We start from the raw sequence: 21047 nt of genomic DNA, 5'->3' as shown, positions 1-21047 counted from the left end.
ATTTTTTCTTTTCTTTTCAGTTTTGCTATTTCTTTTTTTTTTTCCCCCTATTGGAGCCGACGACAGCCGGGCAACCTTGCCCAGGCCCTCACCGGCCTCGCCTAGATCTTGTGAGGCCGGCTGGCAAAGCGAGCCCTCGCCTGTGGCCCGCAAGGTCGCCAGCTGCCGGTGAGCCCTCGCCAGCCACAGGCCATCAGCAACCCCAGATCGTCCTATCCCAAAGCCCACGCCAGCTACCAAAAGATGTCGATTTCACAACATCGCAGACCAATCCTCAAATTTCCAGTGCAAGGCAAGCCTTTCGTCCCTTCAAGTCTCCAATTACGCACCATCTCTCTGTTTGACGAAATGCCCCAGAGCAGTCGAGATGTGATCCTCTACTACAAGACCCAATGGGCAAGGCAGCAGCGATGGAGAGGTACGAGGAAATAAAAAAAATACGAATGACAAAAATATCCGATCATTCTTTGAAATAATAAAAGCAGTTCAAACTTTTATTTAAAACAAGATTCACTTCTAACCTTTATTTGAGAAAATAAAAACACTTCATAGCCTTATTTAGATTTTTTCCCCGAATCTACGACCCCAAAATAACTATTCACATTCCGCCTCATGGAAAAACCTAGGGAGTATGCAGGTTTTATGCGTACAACCAAAAAGGTAAAGGATTAAGCATTGCTCTTGAAAGACTTGAGAAGAAAAGGAACAAGAAAAGACAGAAATCTGTGGATCTCCCAAGCTTGATAATCTCATTCTCTGTAACTTTTGACCCCAAAGCTACAACCCACATACAACAAAAATGGGCTGCAGACTGTACTATAAGACAACAGGTGATACACATTATTTCCCAGTTTTGACTCCATATCCCCGTTCAATGTTTCCATGCCCAATGCTTCTCTCACCAAAATTTTGATATCCCAACAGAGCAAAGAAAGAATTTCTCTCTTGACCTATGTCCAAATTTAAAAAACAAAAAAAGAATAAAATTTTAAAAAAATAGATGAAAACCGAATTGGCCTAGCTATTTGGAAGGCCTTTTGCTCAATTTTTCCCTCATGTCACAAAGAATGGACTGTATTATCGACTCGGATATACAGATAATGGCCTGTGATGAATCACCAAAAGAGAGACACCGCTCGGGTTCCTGCAGCTTCGTCATCAAAAGGGATCCTCCAATCCAGGTATCAAAGGAGTTTGCTGGTTCTTCTTCTTGAAGGCCCTCCAGGGAAAAGCTTCATTATCCATCCCAATACCCTCTCGACAACCTAGAAAACAAAATAGAGGTTAGTTCAGCAAATATCTCGCAATCACTCTAAATCCTGGGAATAAATACTAAAACCTATCCACCTTCTCATTTGGAAATTCTCTTACTTAGGGCAAGCAATTACAGATGACGCACAAAGTGTCCATATCAGCATGGGCACACATGCTGACAGACATGCACAGAAAACATGTATGCCCACCCTGCACCCACACCTACGTGCACACGGGTCACACACGCACACACACAATACCTCATCACCCTCATCTGCATATGCAGTATTCTCTTGCACATCGTGGGAATCAGGTAGTTTGGTTATTGTCAGATTGTCATGGACCATGCTCTGAGCAGTCAAAAGTTCCAATCTCTGAGTCTGGATTTCCAGTTTGCGGGACAACTCTTCATTCAAGGCCTTCAGTGACACAAGATAAAAAACAAAGAATCAGAATTTAATTTTCAATATGTGGGACTAATGGGACAACATATTCCGTGAGGGAAAAATTTTTAACAATAGATGAAGTGCCGCGTCATTAAAAAAAAAAAAAAACCCCACTAATGATTGCGAGCATGACTTTGTAACAGAAAGATGCAGTATAATAGGGCATGTAATTATGCATGCACTATCCAAATTCTCAACATACTAGATTCTGAAGTTGCAAAACTTCATTGTTAGGTTGAACAAACAAAGACATAAAGTCCATCAATGGACAGCTACTTAATTATGCATGCACTATCCAAAATTCTCAACATACTAGATTCTGAAGTTGCAAAACTCCATTGTTAGGTTGAACAAACAAAGACATAAAGTCCATCAATGGATATATACACGAGGTCAAACCTTTACAAACTATATCAAATAACATTGAGGTCTTGACGACAGAACTAGTGCATTGCTACGCATGAGCGCTAAGCCTTCCAAGTAGAGGAAGAGAATGAGTGAATGCGGACCCAGGAAAACCTGGAAACTCTGCAGTAAGATTTTATCAAGATAGAATGAAGTGGGATTACAGATGATACAAGTCAGACAAAACTACCTTCAGTTTGGTATTTTCAGATGTTTCAGACGCCAATGCCTTCAGTAACTCTTCTTTCTCTAATGCTAACTGCAAATAGCAATGCCACATGAATAACCCATGGTAACCAGATACCAACAACTCCCGAGAGCCAAGAGATGTAAGTGAAAATCTTGAATAAAAGACTAAGTCAAGGGCAAGAAACCTGGAAGTTGACAATAAGGACTAGAGAAGTTTATACCTCTGATATTACTGTATTGATATTTATGATCATTCTCATCTGATCAGCAGGTATATATACAGATGAAGCTTCGATATTTAACTCAACATCTTCAGACAGCAACAGGGAACTAGATGTATCATAGCCAGAGAGAGACCTGTCATGTTCCATATGCTGGATGGGACTTTCCGAGATAACATCTGCATTTACAACAAATTCAATAGAATGTGATGAATTCAGAAACAATTTAAGTCTAAACTCCGCATAGAGTAATTCGAAATTGTTTGCTTCCATGTACATCAACATGAATCTGCTGAAATTGACAACATGGAAGGGATTTTTCATGATGAAACCAACGTGGGAGAGGGGCCGGAATGAAAAGTCAAGGTGGACAAATTCAGCAGCCCTCGTATAAATGGTCATTGACTTAGAGTTGCCAGATGCTATCTCTTATTCTTGGAGGACAAGCATTCTTCATTTAATTTCAGTACTGGGGCAAAGAAACATCATTCATTCAATTCCAGCACATAAGGGCTTAAATATGGTCAAGGTTCATTAAGCCTTTTTCCCAACCAGGTCCAATTGAACATTGATGACACATAGAATTGATCATGCAGAACCATCCAACTAGCATTTCAAATCCTTTCATAAACCCTAACATTTCTTCCATCTGCTTGAGCATCCGGAAAGCAGCATTCAACTCGAAGGGCTATCAGGTGAATCTGCTGAAATTGACGACATGGAAGGGATTTTTCATGATGAAACCAAGGTGGGAGAGGGGCCAGAATGAAAAGTCAATGTGGAGAAATTCAGCTGCCCTCGTATAAATGGTCATTGACTTAGAGTTGCCAGATGCAATCCTTATTCTTTGAAGGAAAAGCATTTATTGTTTAATTTCACAAATGGGGTAAAGAAACACCATTCATTCAATTCCAGCACATAAGGGCTTAAATATGGCCAAGGGGTCATTAAGCCTTTTTCCCAACCAGGTCCAATTGAACATTGATGATACATAGAATTGATCATGCAGGACCATCCAACTAGCATTTCTAAACCTTAGCGTTTCTTCCATTTGCTTGAGCATCAGGATCAAAGGGCTCCCAAGTGACAACCCTCCCTCCCTCCCCACATGTACCACACATAAAAAATCAGTAAGAAATAGTTATATGTACACAGTAGCATCAGAGAAATGGAGGACCGCCCTTACCAAGGTCATCAGTTGAAGTGGATATATCTTTTCTACTGGCAATGCTCTTGCTTAAATCACCAGAAACCTTACCAGCTGAAGCTTTCCGTAACTTTGACTGCAACAGCTTCTTTTCTGTTCCAAACATAATGGATGTTAGCAGAAAGATGACAAATGTACAACTAACAGGCAGATCAGGTACAGCTGTCCCATCCATTAGAATCCTTTTACGTTGCCTACATTATAATAAGCACACAAAATTAGGAACTACTTTGAAAAAGAACCACTGCCTGTAAATCAAGTGCACTTAGCTTTAGCCTCCTTCCTCAAAAAGTTCACTCTTCTTAGGCCGATGGGTCAATTATCCTTGGGAGTTTTCAGTCTAATTAACAAAAGGGGGATTTCATGTCCAGGAAAAGTTTTCATCAAAGATGAAGTTTAGATAGTCAATTGAAGAAGGGAGACTGCATCGACATGATGCCGCATTGACAGCACTTGATGGTTTAATTTCCAAATCTTGCACTTTGATAACCAAACAGTATACATCAGAAGAACCAAAAAGTGCTTGCTACTTATATAGTTGACCAAAGAATAGAACAAAGTGAATATTCATTGTGGTCTTCAACGTTAAAAAATGCTGCTGAGTAAACCTCAGCATAGAGAAGCATCAAAACCATGCAATTTCTTCATAAAGCAATGTTATATGTTAAATGATAAAGATTGCGACTCTTTTCAATGATGCACCCAAGTTATATGGAGTTTTTGTGTTTCTTCTCTGAGCTCTCTGATGCATTATTTTAGCTCTTCAAACAAACACATCTCGTATTAATAAATACTGTTAAAGTATCCCTCATCACTGCTTTATGGGGTTCCAATGCACCTAACAATTTTGAAGCTTCCTCCACTATAGGTTAAGCTTTTAGGTTGGACTTTGTATATACTATCAGAACCAGGTTTTGCTCTAGATTTATTTCACATTTGAGGATTCCCTTGGCCTCTTCCATATGCTGTTCTCATTCCAGTTTCACATGAGAAGACGTGTGCATATCGTTTGTCTATGGGATTTCAATGCACATTTTATTCATGTAGTCTCATTGCACTCGTCGGCTTAACCTTTTAGGAACCTTTTAACAACTACAAATTATACATGTATCCATATCACCCCCACGCCACGATATAACTTCTAATTCTATAAGTACCAACATTGTTTAGTCTTCCCTTTAACGCGTTATTAATCATTAGGCTTAGCTTCTGGTTTACTTAAAAGTGGGCCAATATTACAGTGCAACGTGGGTTCCAAAAGTTTCGTCACAGCCCTGTAAAGTTGCTTTTCCAAGGAAGTGGAAGATTCATCTTTCATATACTATCAGGAACAAGAACAACAAAATCCAGCATGAAAGTAAAATTCACTTCAAAATGTATATACAGAAAAAAAATATCCATCTTCCCACCTTGCACCGTGTTAGGTTCTAAAGGAAGTTTAGGCATAGTAATTATTCTATCTGAAAATAGGTTTCTTTACTTGAAGCTGTAAATTGTTGTTGACCAGATTGACTTGATCAAAGGCAGTGTCTACATTTTGGATCCCCAAATATAATTTTTTAATCAATTGGCTTCTTTCATAGAAGATGTTATGATGCTACTATAAATGAAAAACTAACATTAATAAATAAACACATCAAATAGATTGATACATAGTCAAGACATACCTTCTTGAAGAGCACTAACAGTGGACTGGAGGTCCTGACGATCTTTTTCTAGGCTAGATACTTTCTTTCTGCATCGCATTAATAACAGCTACAGTCAAAATCATCAATCACTGTCAATATAATGCATGCAGATATCTACTCCACAGAATAGCATATATCTTCCCTCAAATCAACCCAAGAAAGAGAGGAAATATTTTCGAGTGTCTCCTGTTTCTCACAGGAGAACTAATGATTGCAATGCATATAGCTCTCATCAAGTTGATCCAACAACTAGGCTTCTTGCATATATTTGATTTCACAATCAGCAATTATGACCATTAGAATTGTCATCCTTTGCAGAAAGACCCACATTACAACATTTAAATCTTAAATGGCTTCATATAACAATTTAAGCTTTCAAAACAGTTGGAAGCCCAACAAATTTTAAAACAGCATCAAAGCAAGAGGTCAGGACATTTAAATATTAAATACGACTTCATCTATTAGCTCAAACTTTTAGAACTAATAGCCGTGACCTATTGTAAAAATTTCACAAAACCCATACTGTCTTAAAAACTTGACAACTCCTACAAGAATATCTCAACAACACAACCTCTCTAGCTGACTAAGCTTTCTTCAAATGAAATATATCCTAAAAATCTCGTGATGAGTCAGTTTTTCTGTGTCACTTTTAAACCATACACTACAACCCAAAGATCAGAAATTAACAAAACAGCACAAAACTGCGGTCATCACTTAAATCATCTTGCGATTGCAGTAGGAACTCTATGTCAAAAGGTCCCTCGCTTCTTTTCTAATCTTAACTGGATATACACGAGACAGCTTATAACATGCACTGGAAATGTCAATTCGATAGGTCATAAACATTTTCGTTGATAGCCAGAGTTACGCGCATAAGACTTGATAGTAAAGTCTTCACATCGTCCAGCAACAATTGCAGACATCCTTAAAGTAGACTTCTGAGAATAAGGAAAAGTTAAGAGAACTTCTTGCAGGACAAATGAGCAATTCAAGCATGCAGATATAACAAAAACATCGCCATTGTAAAAAGTGCATCTAAAGTGACACATACTTGTAGGTAGAAATTTCTGCTTGTAAATTTTCCAATTGCCTTTCCAGCTTTAACTCACTGGACCTCAACCTGAGAGCCTACAATCAGTTAAGAAATAATTCATTGAGGGTAATCAAACATCCACAGAAATGCATGTACATTCACCAACCATTTCACATGGTAAGAAAATGCAAATTAATCTAATTATTGACTCTGTATCATTGCAATAACCCCAATACCGGCACAACACAGTGAAATTTTCATCAGGTCAGAGGGGAGACAAAAGATGGCCCACTTAGATCAAAATTTGCTAAGTACACCCGCATTACCTGACAAATTTATTATGTAGGAAAATCACTATAAGGTCCTGACTGCAAGTACACCCAGATCACCAGACAAAATGGGATCAAAGTTGCCTTCATTTTTTTGGGCCAAAAAAATGAAGGCAACTTTGCAGACCCCAAACAATGACGAAGGCATACCATAAAAGATTCAGGAAAAAAATAGGTCTAATAGTGAAAAGAAAACCGTTCTTCTCAGCTGCTATACTTTACACTTCTTTTTTTTCAGATAAATGCTTACAGCTAAATAGAAATCCTCCAAATGTCTCGTGGCTTATCTTATCAAAGGAGAAGACATAATTAAGTTCATGGTAGACATTTCTTATACCAAATAACGACCGGGGGGGAGAAATTTGCTTCCACTGCAAGCTCCTTACCTTCTCTTCTAAGCCAATAACTTCAGAAGCCAATAGTTTGGCCCGTTCATCAGCTGCATTACATTCTAATTGTGCATTGGTATATTCATGTTTGATAGCCTCAAGCTCCACCTAGCAAATGCAAGAAGAGAAGTTGCTCATGAATCAGCCATACCATTGCAAATATCAACTGCGCAACCAAACTGCCTGGTCTAAAGATAGTTGGGCGACCATCTAAAAACAGTGAGTCAGTGGATAAACACAGCAAGGGAAAAAGAAATTGAGTTCAGACTCATGGAATTTCTAAGAGTCTGCGGGTTATACGCCAGTAATAGTACTCTTTGCCAGTCCTTCCAAAAGTAATCCTACCTGCTGATATGAGAATACATGCATTCAAGGGAAAGGAGTCTTAAATTTATTGTTACTGATTTTAACTAGTTCAAATTCTTACACCTTTGGTTAGTGGAAGAGTTGTAGATGCTTTCTTTGGCAAATGAGCTCTTCTTTGAGCTCCTTTTCTAATATTATGAGTATCACCCCTTTGGTGCCCTACAGTGAACTTTTCCCTTGCAAATAGAAAAATACTTAACCGAAACAATATAACAGTCAAAACCACAATATACACTTGATATGACTATCATCAGTAATCCATTCAGAAATGTAACTGAGGACAACCATATATAGTTATTTTGCTGAGGAACAGTGAAAAAACAGGTCATTAGCTGAACCATTTCTAAAGTGGAATGTAAAGCAGGTACATGCATAATTGCATGTTGCACCATATCTGCATCAAATAGGATTTTTGTCACCCCTCTTAATTACCATTGGCAAAACCTACAGTCAAAGAAAATACTGTTGGAGACATGTATGTCTTCCTAAAGTCCATATTTGACCCATTATGTCATTAAAGGCCCAGTTATAGCTCACTCTGGCTCAAGATACAATTGTGCATGTTTTTAAGGTTGACTTGCAAGATTGACGGCATTTTAACAGCATGCTTATGCACATCCACAAGAATTTTGTAAGGAAAATAGATTATACGTGTCCGACATGTGATGCGACAGGAGGTGATGTATCGAGATAGAGAGATAGCCTCCTTTGCATGATTAAGTTACAGAGAAGAGCTGTTCTCGTGAATCCTTACAAACTGTTTCATGGATTGGAAACAATGCCATTATCTATTTCTCTTATGCTCTTCTCAGTTTTTCCAATAGCTCATTGCGCGCGCCTATACTGAATCGATGAGATTCATCATCACCTAGTAAGGTAACACATCAAACCAAATCACCTTCAACAGAATTCCTCTCTACGTTATGGATGAAATCGAATCAACATCAGGCATCACATGTACATGCAATTAATGCATGATAAAAGTCAAACAACCAGCAAACTTTTGAATCATGGCATTGTGTAAGTGTAGAAGTACATAACTTTACAGAAACTTAAATTACGCAAAAGAAAATACCAATGACAGATTTTTCGTAAAGTAAACAAATGACAAAAATACGGGTACCTACCAGTCGTGCATTAATCTCCTCCTGTAAATTTTGCATATCATCTTTCAGTTGGTTGACAACACTTCTCTGGCATATGAGAAAGAACACAAAATAACAAATAAATACAAACTCACAATAACTTAAAACATCAAGCATTGTGCTTTAAGAAGCATAAGAATGAAACAGTTCCTCGGAATGTGACACCTTGTGCTGTAGCTAGTAGTGCACCAGAAATTAACACTCAATTAAGTAGTCATCACAATTTTACAACCAAGCATTTAACAAGAACTCTCAGCTTAGTATCCCAACACATCAGTACATGTTTAATTCCACTTTCCCACACAAATTAGGACATGTACTAAGAGACTATAAAGAAGCAAAGGGCTTGCGATATAAATTCGCTATTTTTCATTTGCCAGAAAGGCCCACTGCCTTTGTCACCCAGCTAATCCTCATTTTCATATCAGTTGATTGCTTCACATATCTATCATTCGCATAACATACCAAGATGTCAATGAATGTAAAAATATATCTTCATCATTTTATCCTAAACCTATTTGACATGGTGTAAGCAAAGAGCATCATTCAGATCCTAACTTTTAGCATATCCAAAAGATAGATCTTTCAGTCGTAACTAATTCTAATACCCAGACAAGATCATTAACATTACCCCCCACCCTCTTTTCCTTTTTTCCTCTTCCATTCACACTCAAAGGGGACCAAAAGAAAATAAAATGAGATTACTTCATACATCTTTAACCCTTGTCTCTTCCCATTGCAATAAAATCCTAACATTCCATGGGCATAACTATCAACATTAAATTAAAAATAAAAAATATTGCAGATAATAGTAAACTACTCAGAAATGACCAAACAAGAAGAAACATAAGCATCAAAGTGGTAACAATTGATATATTTATCATTGCTATTAAGGGAACCTGTTGGTTATAACTGTCTGACAAAGAAGAATTGTCGGCTGCTAAGGACTCTGCCAAAGCCCTTGAAGCCTCAAGAGCTCGTTGCAAGGAAAATTTTTCTTGCGTCAAATCTTCAATGTGCTGCATTGAACAGGTAAAAGGTATCACATTGACTATCAAACAAGTATTTATCCTAACAAAAGAAAGTTTTGACTTTTCCAATCACTTGTTACTTTCCATGGTTTTTCGTGTTCATGCAAAAGCATGATGTCTGAAAACTCTATCCTTCCCTCACTCTATTCAAAAGCAGATATCATCAACTATGAAAATAAAGTTTGACACGTTCTTTCAATCCTTCTTTCTCAACTTTTATAGGCAGATATCATGGAAACATAACCTAGTGAAGAGTGATAAGTGATGCCATGCAACTCGAGAAATTAACCATTAACATATTGTCAAGTTCTTACAAGCAATATCATAGTCTAGGTTCATGCCATTTTTTGTTTTTGCTGAAGTTTGTCAACATGGAGTGACCCAGTATGTGATACCACTAACGGGTTAAAAAAAGGCAGAAAGAAAATTGATGTTGACACTTCTGCTCTGGGTTATGTGAGTAAATAGGAAAACAAAGGTACAGGAATATAAATGAACATTAATAAACAACAAAGTATTGGAAATTAGATAATAAATAAAACAGGCAACAAGCCACCTGACACAAAGTCAAGTAACCTGAAGCAGCAGTGACAAGATGATTCATATCAATAAAACCTTACAAAGATGCAAGACAAAAGTACATACAAAAGAAAGGTGGGCAATACTTTAGAAGTGCCTCCCCTCATCTCTCTTACAGAACGAGTACATAAAACAGATCACAAGGCGCGCATATGGCTGATGATCGAGGGAGTTCAATTTAAAACTAAGTTCAGTTTGAAACTCAGGGCTCTTTTAGGACATAAAATGCCAATGCAAAGATTTTAGTCTTCACACAAGTATCTACCTCATGCTAGAGCTGGACTGGTATTTAATGACATTTTATCCACCCCCACTAGTAGTATCCTAGTCGTTTCTCCATCCAACCACAACCCACTCCCTTCTCTCTCTCCCCACGATGATATATAAAAAAGAAGGGGGCACCATCTTACCATGCTTCATCACATTAATTTGCTACCCTTAAACTTATATAGTCTTGTGAATTATAATCCTATAAAGAAGTTATCAGAACTTGCATTAGATTGGATAAAAGTATTTGGTAAGTGCTTCGATAATCATTTCTGGGTGATACAAACAAATGTGAAAATGCAAACACACGACATAAGAATAGTAAGATGGGGAATGATATTGGAAGATCAAATGGCTCATGATCAAGGGAGTGCAGTTAAAAAGTAGGTTCCATGGTTTTAACATTTGAAGTTACACATAACTTAAATAAACGCACATATTGCACTTCCTGCGATAGATTCTCATTATTCCTAACTAGAGATTCTTAAGTAAAATTTTAACAGTAAACGAGCACTGGTATGAAAAATTCAGAGATACTGTGCTGAAAAATACACACCGCAATATGAATTACATACGACATAGAGTCAGCAACAAGCAATTTTTCTGTAACTACATAAGACAAATAATAGAGGTGAATTTACATCTTAACATACTGACACGTCTTGGAGAGGATGTATTTGTGAAAAAAATTTCTTAATTCGTGGCATATTAAAAATTAGATGGACAAGAAATGGGAAACCAAAACATGCTTTGTCAACGTCTATTAGTTATTGGGACAAAGACAAGTCAGCATCTTCTTTGAGACAACTGCTTAAATGCTTTTATTTTCCTAGAATTGAGAACATAAAAAAAAAAGAAAAAAATTTCTTTTTGTAACAAACAAAAAGAAAAAACAAGCCTAAACCATTTGCATCGATATCTGCATCTTAATAGCACCATCAGAGTACATTAAACCTAAAGACCACATGACGTTAAACATTGATTCATATCAATTTGGGAAGCCTGATCACCAACATGTTGTCAAACAAGTGATTGAATCTCAGCTAGAATCAGTTTGGAGGTTCATGTTTTCGCTCCTCAAATGGGAACTGAATCATGGAATCCAACAAATTTGAGTAATCTAAACACATTACCTGTTCCAATGCAGCAAAATCTTCATTCTGTTTAGAGGTATAGAACTCAGGTTTGCTCTCGATGCTTTGCTCACCAGCATGGCTTTCTGAATTAAATACAAAAGGTGAAGGACTAATGGAATGCATGGGTATATCAGGTCCATGTGATGCTCCCGGTTTGGAGAACGGCCCTACATTCCCATCATTTGTATGACGGAAAGGGTTTGAGTTTCCAGCATCAATGCTGCTAAAATTCAAGCTATTAATTGCGACAGGCTCCTCTGGTTCAACGTTTTTGGAAGGAAGTGATGGTGAAGATCTAGTTACATTAAGAGAATCAAGAAACGACGGGCGTGATCTTCGTGGATGTGATTCACTAACTGTCGAATATAGAGGAATATTGTTCAAGGAACTATTAAAATCAAAATTCAAATCAGATGAAGAATAGCCAGATATCTGAGAAGTTGCACTTTGTGTACTAGGCAACTTGTCAAAGATGCTACCAAGCTTCCTTTCTTGAAAATCAGATATCTGAGAACCGTTGAAGTGTGCCGTATCAAACATTCTCAACCCACTCCCAGCAGGAGACCTTATTGTGTTGGTAGCTGGTTGCACAGAGTCTGCCAGACGACAGCACAAAACAGTGTTGGATTTTTTTTCTTGTGATGTATGCATGACTGTTCAAAGTGCCTATCAGCAACATTCAAAAAATAAAACAACAGAAAGAGAATACCTTCATTGTATATTGAACTTGTGTGTGCACCAGGCAATATGTTGGCATCACTGGGATAATTTGGTGAAATAAAGCTGCCTGAATTCTGGGGAGAGAAATTTTCTACAACAGAAGAACCAAGATTTGAAAATAATAAGTCATTTGAACTCCCACTATTTTCTTTCATCAGAGATTCTTCCTTCCCGTGGAAACTAGAGCGGCCAGAACTGCGACCAATCTCCTGACTGGCTTGTGTGGATAAAGCATCAGACTGGTCAGATGTAAACCCAGAAGTTGCAGCATACATTCGATAATCACTTTTCATGTGATTATTCTCTTGGCCGTAGCTATAGCCAATCGGTCCATTAGACGCCAAGCCTCCATAGCCCTCACGTTCTTGGTATTCTCCCATTGTCTGTGCTGGATACTTAGAGAATGCATCATTTACACCCACTGGAAACTCTGGTAAGGAATGAACGTCACTAACAGAATTTTCCCTGCTTCTCTGGGAAAACTGAAATGCTTTTACATCATCATTATTCTCTGCAGCAAAAGGTTGATTATCGACTCCACCAGGTACATTAAACGATCTAACAGCGTCAGAATCTGCAAGTCGCCCAACTTCAGCATCCAGTGATTTTTTCTCATTAGGGCCACCATCAGAAGCATTAATTTGGTTACTAGCGGCCTTTTTCGCTCGATCTGCAGCCTTTTTCTTGCGGAATTCTTCTAGCTGAGAAAGTTAAGTTCACATTAAAAAACATTGATATAAAACTTTGTGCTTGTAATCAAAACACAGTAAGCGCAATAAGTTCAAAACATGTCATTTCGTACAAAGAGATGTTATTTCGGAAAGTCTGTGACATCTACAAAAAACTTCAGAGAGAAAAACTTCTTTCTGGGATTGTGTTTATCTTTCCGAAAAAAGAAAAGAATGACCCTTGAGCACCCTTGTGAAACCTCTTTTTCCCAACCTAGGTTGCCAAAAGTTAGAGAACATCGAAAAACGCCACTTGTGGGGGAACAAATAAATTCCAGTCAAGTCAAACTAGTGAAGGCGTTTACTATGAACAGAGTCCGAGGCAGCAAAATCAGCTATCATTAAGTTGCCTAGCAAAACATCCGAAGGAAGAAGGAAAAAGAGATGCATGAAGAAACCGTTTGTTTCCTCTTTGCAGCAAGAATGACTTCAAAAAATTCTCTAGGTCAAAGAATTCAGCAGGAACAACACTCTCTTCCTCTAAAGTCTAATCAGCTAAATTGACAAGACATGGATCAATGATCAAACAACCACACCTTGCGAAATAAGATTAAAAACCATCGCATACTCGAGCAATCGCAGAGATGCCAATGTTCAAGAGGCGCAGCAATCCAAACTTTGAAAAAAAAAAAAAAAAGATCGGAAAATCTAAGAAATCAAAATTTACCCGGCGCTTGCCAGCTTCCAGATGCTCTTGCTTACGCGAACTCGGCAGCACCTGCGCAGAAGCCATCCGAAACCGACGAATCCAGCAACCCTAACGAAGCACATTCAAAATCAACGCCCAATCCCCACTTCCCCAAAACAACCCCGCCGCCGCCGCCCACCACCAAAACTCCGCAAAACCGGCTCCTCAACGGCGAATCAGCGACCGAGAGCCAAAACTCCGGCAACCGCGCCCACTAACCAATCGCTAAAAAAAAAAAAGATCGAGAGGCCAGAACCGGACATGCACCCAAAAAAACGAAACCTTCCGGCGGCCAAAGCGAGAACAGAACAAAGATGGATGAACAATTCGAAAACGGATGGAATGAGAATTGGAAGAGAAGGATGAGAAACCCTAAAATTCAGGACAAGAAAGCGCGTCCGATCTGGTGGGAGAGAATCGGAGGAGCAGGAATTGTGAAATTCGAGAGTTGCAAGTGCAGATCTCCCTCTTCTTGTTCTTCTTCCTCTTTTTTTCGGGATTTTTTTTATTTATTTTTTTCTTTTCTTGCATTGATGGTAATAATACGATGAGGATACGATCCGGCACCGCGACAACATCAACCGGTTGTTCAGTTTGGTAACTATACCGGCCGTTTTGACATTTGCTTTTCATGCGCATGAAATTAATAATTTGTCGCTTTTTATTCACTCTCTATTTCTAATTATATATTTTTCGAATTTATCAATTAGACCTAAGTTCTTCCATTAACACTACTAATCACCCAAATCTTTGTGACCAATTTCGAAATTGGAGAAATCCGACCCCCCCCTTGACTCTTCTCTCGTTCTATTCTAATTTATGCTCGAATTAGGAGTTGAATGTCGTGAATATCAAAGCTTGTAGTTAGTCATCTATCGAGACGTTGCGATTGAAATGAGATTAGTAAAATGAAGTCAAATTTGATTGAAAAATTAGAAGAAGAAAAAATTGCGGCTTACATGAATGTAAAGAAGTAAGGCCATAATTGGATGACTACTGATATAATGCAAGGAAGGTGCGAAAAAAAAAATCGTATTTCACCGATCAAAAAGGGCTGTAAAAACAAATTTTGATGTTTGCCGATGTATGCTAAAATTATTCTTTAACTTATATATTTATAAAGTCGATTCCACAATGAACTTGCAGCTCTTTCTCACCATCAATGGAGGATGATGTGAAGCTACATAGGCCCTGTTTGGTTCAACATTTGGCCAAGAGACTTTGAGAAAATGCAAATACCTTTGGGTTAAAGGCCCTTTTCAAAATGCAAGTAGTGTTTTAGTAAAGTGTATTTTAAAAACACATTTAGAAAGCAACTTTGAAGTAAATGTTGTTTGGTGAAAAATGAACTTTGTAAAATATTTTTTCTTTTTGAAAAAAAGGCGGCGGCGACCGGCACACGTGGCCACCCGCGACCGGCGACGGCGGCGGCAACTAGCAACCGGCGGCCGATAGGTGATGGCGGTGGGCGGCAGCGGTGACAAAATTAAAATAAAAAAAAATTAGTTGCATTTCGCAAAAGTCCTTTAGCCCAAAGTACCTCTAGAGGACTTTGGAGAGCATTTGAAATGCGATTGCATCTCCCCAAAGTCAGTCAAAAAATGAACCAAACACTATTTGTATTTGGCCAAGGGACTTTAGAGTCTCAATGCTCATTTACAATGCTGAACCAAATGAGGCCATAGTTATGGTCGAGTCCATTATCCCATAGGGTCATCTAGGCTCTCCAATTGAAAGGGTTTGAGCTACGAGTACATAGCTGAAATTATTGTCTGCATAAGCAAGTCTTTGGTGCGATACAATCCAATTCGCCATAAGATCTCCGTAATTGTTTAGGGCGGGCGAAATATCGGTCGCAGACTTTCTTTCGTCGTATCAAAGAAAATTAAGAAAAAATCATGAAAGAACACCAGATCACAATTCCTTCCATAATTGCTCTCAAAGATATCGAATCCATGTATTAGATTGTACCATGCCCAATTTATTCCGGGCATTTAATCCCTCGAATGAGACATGTACAGTCCAATTCGATACAAAATTTAATTTAAGCCTGTCATGGCCTTATTAGGAGAACGGTATCAACTCTCACTAAATTTATGCAAGGGAAATCAACCTCGCCTTCAGAGCTCCTTATTATTATAATCGTTCTGACCTATAACTCATAATTTAATGCCGTTGGACACCTTCAAAACAACAGAAAAGAACGGCCTTAGCAGAAACAAAAAGTTTTTTGAAAGCCGGAAGGTAACAACGGCGGACATTGCCCTGGGATGGACCATTCACACCTCGCCGGCCATGGAAGACATGGTATGAGTGAAGTTCGTGAAAAGGCCGAAACATTCCCTCTTTTGCACGAATGGATGGAGAACTTTTAAGCAAGTTTCAGTGATCAAGTCAAGCCTTCCAGATTATGAGAGCGCCTTGGACCACTTCAGGGCTAAAAAAGGAGATGTTCATCAAATTAGCTGAAAAGCACTAAAAAAGATCATAGCATCCTAGTTTCTCTTTCATTTTCGTTTTCCATGTATAAGATTGGATGGACTCTTGTACTGCTTGTTGCTTGTGAACTCAGTCTTCAAAATTTCGACCCCCAAAAAAAAAAAAAAACTCAGTCTTCGAATGGCATAAGAACGGTAGCCCCTTTTTCTGTCAAAGATTTGGTTTTTGCATTGGCAATAAGTACAACAAGGTCAGCTAGTTTTCTCAGACAAACTTTTACAAAATGTGACAACAAGGTTAGGATTCAATTTCATCCAACTAAAACCACAACTACCGGCTAAAGCTGAAGATTTAGTACAGAATGTACAAATCCTAAGTTACACTGGAAACAAGCTCTTCATCAATCTATATCATCATCGTCGTCCTTTCTTGCGACTCTTCAGACCTGCACAGTCCGAACAATACCATTTTCCTTTCGGCACATCTTTCAGTCCGACGCAGCCATAATGGAACCACTCTATCTTGCACTGTCAAAGAAGAAGAAAGCACATCAGATATTCTGAAGACCAGAAGTCGATCGAATACTAGACAGTGGATATAACTAGCAGGAGGGAGGAAGCAAAAGTGAAACATAATCAGAAGCTCGAAGCCATACATCGGGATTGTCACACGCGACCATTTCTCCGAAGCTAACTTGGTTGCAAAAACAGTACGTGGGCTCATTAGGGTCTATGGGTATATCCAATTCCATACCGGGAGGATTTGTGGAAGCTGCATTAGTGGTTTCTGTTGCTGCTGCAGTAGCCAGGCGAGTCCTGTGCAAGTAAATGGCCACCATAAACAAGTGTCACTCCTCATGGCTGACCATGCCCACTAACAAATCATCAGTTACTACCCATAAAAAGCACTGAAATATCCTTAACTAGACCAGACGCATGCAGATGAAGATTTAATACGAAGTATTTTTCTCATAAAGAAAAAATAGGGGAAAGCTATTCAAACACAGCAATTTGTACAGCAGATTCATTCGAAAAAAAGAATGAAGTCGATGATGCTCAGGATAGCGTATTCCCATCTCATTCCAATCTCAACTCCATTAGTAGTTCCGCCAACATTATAACATCAGGAACATGACGGCCTAAAACTTACGGCCAATCTTCAAATACAACAAGCATAGGACACATAAAGAACCTCTGGCAGGGGGCTCCCCATATATGAGGGTCAGCAAAGGTATGTAGCCTTTGTGTTGCTTTTTGGTAACAGGTTGTCTCACGACTCAAACCATACCATCGCACCAAAGCTCGCCCTCATGGACTAGCACGGGAGTACAAGGAATCAAAGTTCCATCTTCAGCCCATCCAAGTGTTAAGACCGCTTTACAAGGATGAGATACAATGTACAAATAGCATTAGTATGGCTGTATTCGGTGAGACAGATGCCGAAGTCCGTGCTAAAGCCTAAATTTTAGCTTCAATTTATGCAAATTATGTTCTGACTTTATAGGGTTCAAGTGAACTACCAGCAATGATTAATTCTTTGTCTATCCACCAACACCAACGCAAATCTATATGGGAGGTCAGATACAGATCCTAACGAGGAATTTTCCATCAACTTTGTGCTTTTCACATTACCACTAAGTCCTCTTCATGCACAAGGCATTCCCTTTTCATACAGGAGGTTCTCCAACACTGCAGCTGATAACTTCTCTCTCTCATTAATCCCTCCCCAACAGATCCTAATGAGGAATTTTCCATCAACTCTGTGCTTTTCACATTACTACTAAGTCCTCTTCATGCATAAGGCGTTCCCTTTTCATATGAGAGGTTCTCCAATGCTGCAGCTGTTAACTTCTCTCTCTCATTAATCCCTCCCCACCAACCCCCCCTAGGGTGACTCCTTGTGGTGGGGAGTGTGTGCTTGTTAGTGTGCGTTCGTTGCGGGGGAGCGAGGGAGCTTAATAGCGGTCATGAGTCAGAAATGACAGAGCATATACCCCACAACTTCCAGAGTCAACAAAGAGATATCTATAGTAAAGAAAGATACTTCTTGCGTCCTCCTCTACCAGATTCGCTACCCCTGCCAGACTTCGGGGGAGCATCGACACCGGAACTAGATATGCCCTCCGGAGGAACACTCTCTTTATCTGCAGCCATCAGCGGTTGCATTGAAAAGATATTCAGTACAAGACAATAGCAATAAGCATATAGTAGAAAAAGTAGAAACTCCAGGTAAAAACCTTGCAAAATGTATGAATAGAAATGGATGAAATGTATTAATTAGTAGAGCTAATTAAATACCACGTCGGAGCTCCTCATTGAACTTCTTCAGATATTGATCCAACTGTTGTATGTGTGTATCTACCTGATTCGGGTTGAACATATGCATGGTCAGCCAGATTTCAAGGAACAAAAACTTAAAAGAAGTTCCAGACAACGTCATGGCCAGACAAAGGGCAACAAAATAAAAAAAAAGACCAGATATGATGACTGTTTAGCCAATTAAAAATGTTCAACTTTGATAAGAGAAACAAATCACAATCAATATCCAGTATTGTTTAACAGACATCACAAAACCATGATAAGCAATAGGTATGCAGTGGAGACAGCAAGCCTTAGCCATGAGACGTTTTGTGAATATGGACCTCTCCAAAGCATGAAGTGGATTTTATTAACATTTCCACACATGGTTCATGCTAGCTCTCTTCATTGCCATGCGGCCGAGTTGAATTCTCGATTCAATATGCATATAAGCCATGAAGGCAGCAACCCTTAACCATGAGCTCTCTAGAGCACAACGTAACATTTGACTAAATTTTTGCTCATGGCTCATGCTTCTTCTTTTTTTTTTCCCTGCCAAATCTGATGGCTCATGCTTGATTGTCTCTTCATAGGCACGTGAAGAGATGACTCAAGAATGAAATCCCACTCCCATCATGCAAATATTAGCGTGTGTTTGCTCCTGCATGAGAGAAAATACATCCTTGATATTTACCATCCTATAGAGAGACTATTATCTGAATCATAAGTGTGGGCACTTTGTCCTGTTACCAATGAGCTATGAAGTTCTCAGATCATGAGGCATTGATCTCCACAAGGATGCAATATTACTTCCATGCAACAAAAAGTACGCATAACTACAGAAGCAGGGAGCCGGTATACATGAAATGCATAACTTGTATCTCTGGAGAAAAATAAAATCAATAACTAAGAAATGTACTGGAAGCATGAGCACCAAAAATTATTCAAGAATAGTCAGTGCACCAAATCAGAAGCAAAACAAGCAGCATCATTTGAATAAACAAAGGCTAAAAACTGTTATATACCAAATCATACGCATGGACAGCCAAAGCAACCTTCTCATCGGCAATCCTTATGCTATGCTTTTGCTCGTCTAGCACTTCATCTGAGAACGTGTTACCTGACTTAACACCCTGCTTAATTTCCTCAATTTCTTGCTCACAACGTTGCTCATTCTGTCTTTTGAGGTCTGATCGTATTCAAAAAAGAAAAGGAGAAGGTCACATAATACTTCACAAAACCATAAAAGCTTACAATTCATCGTCTCTTTCATGCAATAACATACGCCAAGCGTCTACCAAATGGAAATTACAGAATCGTTTAATTCTATAACTTCACCTACAAAAGAACATCAAAGACATGACGATAAAGAATGCCCTTCGATGACTCATTTGAAGTTTACACTTATTTCAGCTGGCACCAGTAGCTGATGACACTAACAACTCCATTGCATCTCCTAATTGTGTTTCCATTAATCCCAAGTTTAAAAGTTGACCTGACAAACCCAACAACCACTTAGCTTTGAAGGTTCTCTCTTTATAGGACCTCCCCAAGAAACCCAATAATCATACTTGCCACAACAATCAGAATAGAATGTGACCGAGCAAATGATGACTGAAAGTACCCTCTAAACTCTTATCGAGATCACGCAACAGCGCGTACTTCTTCTGCAGTATGTTAGGCAACGCTTCAAGGTCTGCACAGAAAATGGGCCACTCCAATTTAGTCGACAGCAACGTGCTTCAATTCACCGAGATAAAAACAAACACAAGCAAACCCATTTCATGACTTGCGAATTGCCGACGCCGGGAAAAATCAAAGATTAGGGTTTCACCGGGGCAATGGGAAGGATGCAAAAGGACGGGGGAATTCGAGATGGGCACTCACCTGCTTGAAATTCATCAAGGAAGGACATTAAGGAGGCGGCGGTGGTGCAGGTCCGGAGGTTCGGCTGCTGGTGGCAGAGGAGGCGGCCGCGGCGGAGGAGGACGAGGTGGTGGAGGTGGGAAGAGGTGGTGGAAATGGTTATGGTTTCGGAAGTGAACCGGGTTCCTGACCGTTTCGGTGGGGATGGATGATTGATGGGGGGGAGATGAACCGGGTTGTGTACGGACCGTAGAATTTCCCCCCAACTGGTTGATCTGACGTCTAGATGTATCATGAATAATCTTTCGGTAAATTACAAAAATATACTGCCCGAACATTGATCCAATTTGTAAACTGATCTCCTAACATTAAATTTATTCAATATAATTTTTAAATTTATGCTATTTCCAAAATTTTAATTTATTTAATATAATTTTAAATTTTTGGTACACGTTCAATGTAATACTTTAATTAAATCGGCTGCATGTTGAATAATAATTTTAATTTTAAAGAGAAAGTCAAGATAATATTATATATATAAGTGTGTATTTTAGATGAAATTCTCAATAAAGTGAAGGGAGTGCTTTATTTTAATTTAAAAAAAAAACCGTTATTGTTTAAATA

At 38.8% G+C, this 21047-nt stretch overlaps 2 protein-coding genes and 1 pseudogene across 5 annotated transcripts; 1 reads left to right on the top strand and 2 right to left on the bottom strand.

Moving 5' to 3' along the window:
• Positions 1-763: 763 nt before the first annotated feature.
• Positions 764-14359, bottom strand: LOC115743347 (protein BLISTER). Of its 2 annotated transcripts, XM_048275863.1 has the most exons (14): positions 14008-14359; positions 13801-13963; positions 12395-13106; positions 11683-12281; positions 9572-9691; positions 8655-8720; positions 7159-7269; positions 6462-6538; positions 5390-5457; positions 3702-3815; positions 2516-2694; positions 2296-2364; positions 1515-1673; positions 764-1265 (listed from the first exon to the last, which is right to left on the bottom strand). In XM_048275863.1, the coding sequence occupies exons 2-14, from the start codon at positions 13864-13866 to the stop codon at positions 1185-1187; spliced, it is 2421 nt and encodes an 806-aa protein (XP_048131820.1). In that variant the 5' UTR covers positions 13867-13963; positions 14008-14359; the 3' UTR covers positions 764-1184. The 2 variants fall into 2 exon arrangements, with proteins under 2 accessions (XP_048131820.1, XP_030533946.1); XM_030678086.2 differs by having other exon boundaries at positions 13801-14359.
• A 920-nt stretch (positions 14360-15279) lies between these two features.
• On the top strand, positions 15280-16657 carry LOC125313624 (annotated as a pseudogene).
• LOC115743416 (PHD finger protein ING1) lies at positions 16463-20628 on the bottom strand. 3 transcript variants are annotated; one of them, XM_048284233.1, is made up of 7 exons: positions 20445-20628; positions 20182-20253; positions 19583-19746; positions 18558-18621; positions 18323-18403; positions 17014-17075; positions 16463-16787 (listed from the first exon to the last, which is right to left on the bottom strand). In XM_048284233.1, the coding sequence occupies exons 1-7, from the start codon at positions 20470-20472 to the stop codon at positions 16674-16676; spliced, it is 585 nt and encodes a 194-aa protein (XP_048140190.1). In that variant the 5' UTR covers positions 20473-20628; the 3' UTR covers positions 16463-16673. The 3 variants fall into 3 exon arrangements, with proteins under 3 accessions (XP_048140190.1, XP_048140188.1, XP_030534040.1); XM_048284231.1 differs by having other exon boundaries at positions 18304-18403; positions 20445-20627; XM_030678180.2 differs by having other exon boundaries at positions 16916-17075; positions 18304-18403; positions 20445-20624.
• Positions 20629-21047: the final 419 nt, after the last annotated feature.

This window comes from Rhodamnia argentea, chromosome 1, assembly GCF_020921035.1.
Source record: "Rhodamnia argentea isolate NSW1041297 chromosome 1, ASM2092103v1, whole genome shotgun sequence".
Classification (NCBI taxonomy): Eukaryota; Viridiplantae; Streptophyta; class Magnoliopsida; order Myrtales; family Myrtaceae; genus Rhodamnia; species Rhodamnia argentea.
Note: the sequence above shows the minus strand (reverse complement) of the source record. Positions and strands in the feature narration are given on the sequence as shown.